This window comes from Nicrophorus vespilloides, unplaced genomic scaffold, assembly GCF_001412225.1.
Source record: "Nicrophorus vespilloides isolate i.1.1-1 unplaced genomic scaffold, Nicve_v1.0, whole genome shotgun sequence".
NCBI classification, from domain to species: domain Eukaryota; kingdom Metazoa; phylum Arthropoda; class Insecta; order Coleoptera; family Silphidae; genus Nicrophorus; species Nicrophorus vespilloides.
In genome coordinates, this window is record NW_017098542.1 from 1 (window position 1) to 5099 (window position 5099).

The following is a 5099-nucleotide window of genomic DNA, read 5'->3' on the forward strand; positions in this document are numbered from 1 at the left end:
CTGCTGGTCTTGGAGCTCTCTGCGGATCTGGCCTCTGCTCTGCAGTGGGTGTTCTCAGAATATTCAATCTGCAGGTTGGGCAGGTCTGTTGCCTCTGGAACCAAGACCTCAAACAAGAAGCGTGAAAAATGTGATTGCAGGGCAGTTTCTTTGAAGCCACCGTCATTTCTTCACGGCAAATAATGCAAACGTTATCTCCAGCTTGCAATTCCTCTAATGTAGCATCTGGATAAAGAGTGTTCATATTGTGGATAGCCCTTCTGGACAAAATTACATCATTGAAAGCCTTTTTGAAATTCCTTATTGTATAATACATCGGTCTTAAAGCAAATAATGGCAACGTATAGATACGGACCATTATGAACATGAAAGCGATGTAGAGAATAACCTTGATCAAACCCATTACTAACTCAGTGTAGAGCAGAAATACTGCCTTATTGTCCCATGGTGTTTCACTATGTAAATCGACTGTATACAGAGTGTACTTGATTATGATGTTAATAACCATGGTAAACAATATGGCATATTCAAATCCGAAGACTAACTGGACAGAAGCCCCTTTGGATACTGTCAGTTGGTAGGCATGCTCCACAAAATATATATCAAGTGAACCAAGAAGTAAAAGCAGTGCCATAACGCGTAAATGGAATATATAACTTATAACTGGACTTCTTTCCATCTGAAATAATAATAATTATCATTTAGTATCATTTATGTATTCCCAACAGGGGATGAATAAAAATCCTCACATAGTCAACTCTGTCTTCCGCCAACCAATGGAAAGATTTCAGGAACAACAGCAGTGTAAAAAGAGATACAAACTTGGGATTAAAATCATCTCGAAAAACAGTGAAAGCCAGACAGGTTTCTGTGATGGCATACCAGGACCTCTCCATCAAATGCTGAAAAAAAAAGCCATCTTTCTAAGCATCTCTGATTCATACTTTATGCAAACTACCTCAAACTCTGTAGTCCTCAATTGTCCAAAGAATACTTTTCTCATGACACGGCCAGCCAAAAGTACACATATGAAAGCTTGCAGATAAATGACCTACAATATTAAAGAAAATTAATAATATACACTGTTTTTTTATTGGGATAAACTACTTACAGCCATGCTAGGATTAGACTTAGTAATATATACTACAGAAGGATAGAACTGTTTTTTCTGGTAGTAAGCATTAGCAACGACCGAAACGGTCATGCATAGGGCAAGTAACGAAAATCCGACGGATCGCATCTTGGCGCCTGGTTTTTGTTTATCAGCACTTGAAGTTCAATCAGTTTAACATGCCACAAAGAGTATTAACAAACTCAACATTCGTTCGCTTGTATTCCTCATATGTTATCTTACACTAAATGACACTAAATGTCAAAAAATCAACTAAGAAACGTCATAACAACAGTGACATCTAGAGAGCAATCATGGTAGTTACATGCGTGGAACGTCGTGATTGGTGCAATTCAAATCGCAAACGCAATTACATATTCCTATCAATATTGATAATACACTCATATTTGTGATATTAACAAATACGGTACGTGTTATTTATTTTGTTTTGCACCTAAAAAAGATTAATTTACAAAATAAATTTATTGTATATACCTTGTTATAAACATCTTCATTTTTTATTAAGACTCAAAAGCAAATAATTACATTATAAAATATGAAAAAATAAAAGCACAGTATAAAAACAATATTCTAGGAAAAAGTCACAGTAATTGTTTTCAATTATTCAATTGATAAAACAATAAAACTTATTAAATAAAATAATAATTATAAAACATTCGATTACTTCGTTTTCTCTCTCTCTCTCTCTCTAACTTTCTTTAACAATGCGTATGTACATAGTTTGCACAGCACTCTCGGATATACGAAAATATAAAAAAAAACATCTATCGATATATAAAGAAATATAAACTATGGCCACTTAATTCTTTCTTTTTTTCTTTATGTCCTTACTTCATACTCGGAGACAATGCGAACATAATTTCGATATAGAGTCAACGTTAAATTTTAATCAATTCAAGTCCTTGCTATAAAAATCAAATAAAATTTTCGAAATTATGCTCGCATGCTCTGGTAAAGCAGAATTTTGGGCTATCTACTTGCATAGCAAAATAAGAATGCTAGAAGGAATTTAGTAGTGATGCGTGTTCCTCGTCGTTGCGATTACTTTGAGCGGTGTTTGTTTAGCTTCGGAAACCGGTGTCCTGCAAATTCGGCGTGGCGACTTCGGGTTTAAAGTCCTCTTGATTTGGGGTGCATTTCTGGGTGTTACACATTTTGGGGATGTCGTTGGTTCTGACCCACGGCGATTGCAGTCTCTCAATATTGTCCTATCCATATTATCTACAAATGCAATTATAATAGATGCAATTAGAGAATGTAGTTATATAAAATAGTAGTGGTATAAAACACGGTTCAAAGTCGTAATAAAATAGACTATTTACTGAGAAGCAACTTATTTACACATTACAAGGTACTTTAAAGATATTCTATTAAAATTATTAAACTTAACTGAAATGTGAAGAACAAATCTTATAATGTTCATTCGCTAATTAAGTTTACTTACATTCTTGAGGTGGTGGCGCCTTCACGCTGATACGTTGCATTCGAATTTGTGGACTTTTGTTGCAATTTCTCTTTCTAGGTGAAATAGCCTTCTTTCTGCGCTCCTCCATTTTTAACGACTGAATCCTGCTGTTCTTGTCAAGAACTCGTGGAGCCCCGATTTTGGTGCTACGTGTTTGAGATGATACGCAATTGGATTCTCCAGATTTGTTGCTACTACACTCTGAATCCACTAGGTTATCAAACAATTTCGCCTTGGCCAGCACCATCCCAGCGTTTTGACTGCGCAACTTCGCCAGCGACGCCCTACAGTTTTCAGTGACTCCAGGGTTAGACATAGGCGTAGCATTGAAAAATCCTTGCGCACTTTTCCAACTCACCGTAGAGGAGTTCGATGTCATCGAATTCGCCACTACGGACGGCGAATTGTTACCATGAAACGAATTCGAACGTGTCTTCGGAGGTTCTTCAGCCGTCGTAGGCTGCGGCAAACCCGTTTGAACGGTATTAGGTCTTCCCCTGCGGAGGGCAGACTTAGACGCGGAACTCGTCACGCACCAAGACTGATTTCTATTTAATCTTACCTGGTCGCGTTCCCGGGATCTGCGTCTCAAGCTTCCGATTTTTCTGGCACTCGGAGACCTGAATACTTTAGGTTCGTTCGATCGCCGAATCTTCAGTTCTCTGCTCAACCTCTTAGCGAGCTGATCTGTCGTAGGGCTAAGCGGCTCAGTTTGTACAAGGGTTTGCTCGTATGCCATCTCTACATCCTTTACTCCATCATCACAGGTTGCAGATGCTTCCGGCTCTGCGTTCTCCAGCTCTATGGAGATACGTCGTTCTATAGCTGAAACACGGTTTTTGATCTCCTCGTATTCGACTTTGGAAATGCGCACATAGTTTTCAGTTTCAGGTTCTTTATGCTTTGTAAGTTCTTCAGATAAATCGTTTATCCTATTATCTATCTGAGGATCTTTCTCTAAGATCTTAGGTTTTTGGTGAGTCAAAGAAGCGGCACACGAATTCCGTGTCTTCTTTCTTCTGAAAGCAGCCACAGAACTAACTGCAGACCAACGCCTTTGTATCGCCGTTTTAGATGAACCTTCTTCCACTTTCGCTTTGCTCTTCGACCAAAGTACCTTCTTTTCCTTTGTCTTCTCACATGTTTCTGGGGTAGGTTTTTTTATTGCACTGAAAACAATAAAGCCATGATCATTAATTATTTATGACGCAAAACTAATATTAGAAAGACGTTATAAAATATATCAAATCAAAAAAGTATATACACAGTAGTATTTCTAACAAGCAATAATAATACTATTATTAATACAAGCACTCAGCGTTCAATTTTCCGATTTCAGATTCATAACTTTAAAATTATTTTATTACGAGTATTGATATACTTACTCAGGATTTTTACTAACTGGAGTATATGGAGTATTTAATATAGCTTGCTGAGGTAAACTATTAATGATTTGTCGTCTGAAAAAGCCAAACCTGACAAATTATTTTAGTTTTGAATTTTACTTGTCTTACCGTTTCTTATTTGAAATTCCGGCTGATTCGATTTTACGTTTCTTCGCGGATCTAGTGATGCACGGAGTTAGCAACAAATCCGGTGGAAATTCTTGAACGACTTCCTCGGTTTTACTGCTGACAATTTTCTTTAAACCATTCAACATTCGCGTCAATGAACCACTTCGTCGCTTCTTTTTCTTTTTAACATTAGCTTCGTCATCGACGTTGAGTGAACTCATCGAACTCGTTATAGCTATCCTCTCTATTATACTCTCTGTAAGGACTCCAATATTAGCAGCGTTTTCTATAAGTAACTGCAAATCAATTCTAATTAAAACATTATTCTAATAATATGCTTAATATTATCTTTACTTTAAAAAGTTCACAGGTCTTTGTCAGTCTTTGTGTTGGATTATGAGGCAACTTCTCTTCAGCTGGTAATAAACTGGGCCCCATTACCACTGCCAAATTGTAAGCATCCATTTTATTAAATGGACTATATTCAGACACTCTGAATAAGAACTGCATAAAATAGGCTAAAGTGTTAAGGTGTTCCATTGGTATTAACAAACAGGATAATAGAACTGCTTCAATTTGATGTTCAGATAGAAGCATGCATCTCAAAAACAATTCATGGAAAGAAAATGGAATCAAGGGCTCTGGCAATTCACGAAAAAAAGTTTTAAGTACACTAGCAACATCAACTTCATGATGTTCTTCTCCTAAATAGCATCCAGCATCTAATGATAACTAAAAAGGAATATGAATATTGATAAACCTAAAATTATATTATAGGATAGTTCTTACTCTAATTTCATTTTGTCTAGATTTTGAGCCACCTTTCCGGAAAAGTCCCTCAGTGTCAATTTTTGTAATAATGAAACTGCACAAGTCATTAACAATCTTCGGCACTACAAGCTGTTGTCCACTGGGTAGAGTCACAGTTTCCATGGGCAGCAAATGCAGAGCAACCCTGAATACCTTCCTGGTTTTTGTTTCCTACAAT

General features: G+C 36.9%; 2 protein-coding genes across 2 annotated transcripts; both read right to left on the minus strand.

The window, feature by feature from the left end:
* Window positions 1-7: 7 nt before the first annotated feature.
* LOC108562716 (E3 ubiquitin-protein ligase synoviolin B) lies at window positions 8-1381 on the minus strand (the record flags this gene model as incomplete). Its single annotated transcript, XM_017921129.1, has 4 exons — window positions 1112-1381; window positions 959-1051; window positions 750-902; window positions 8-679 (listed from the first exon to the last, which is right to left on the minus strand). Coding segments are annotated over exons 1-4 (1047 nt in total), but the record flags the coding sequence as incomplete, so codon positions are not given.
* A 394-nt stretch (window positions 1382-1775) lies between these two features.
* On the minus strand, window positions 1776-5088 carry LOC108562717 (mental retardation GTPase activating protein homolog 4-like). Its single transcript, XM_017921131.1, has 7 exons — window positions 4901-5088; window positions 4466-4843; window positions 4112-4407; window positions 3983-4057; window positions 3160-3766; window positions 2577-3057; window positions 1776-2353 (listed from the first exon to the last, which is right to left on the minus strand). The coding sequence occupies exons 1-7, from the start codon at window positions 5042-5044 to the stop codon at window positions 2142-2144; spliced, it is 2193 nt and encodes a 730-aa protein (XP_017776620.1). The 5' UTR covers window positions 5045-5088; the 3' UTR covers window positions 1776-2141.
* Window positions 5089-5099: the final 11 nt, after the last annotated feature.

Excerpts from the sequence above, each read along its gene's own strand:
- LOC108562717 (XM_017921131.1), bottom strand. The coding sequence starts at position 5,044 with ATGGAAACTGTGACTCTACCCAGTGGACAACAGCTTGTAGTGCCGAAG. Across the intron at positions 4,844-4,900 it reads CTAGACAAAATGAAATTAGA|TTATCATTAGATGCTGGATG; the intron begins GTAAGAACTATC and ends ATTCCTTTTTAG. Across the intron at positions 2,354-2,576 it reads GGCGCCACCACCTCAAGAAT|ATAATATGGATAGGACAATA; the intron begins GTAAGTAAACTT and ends TTGCATTTGTAG.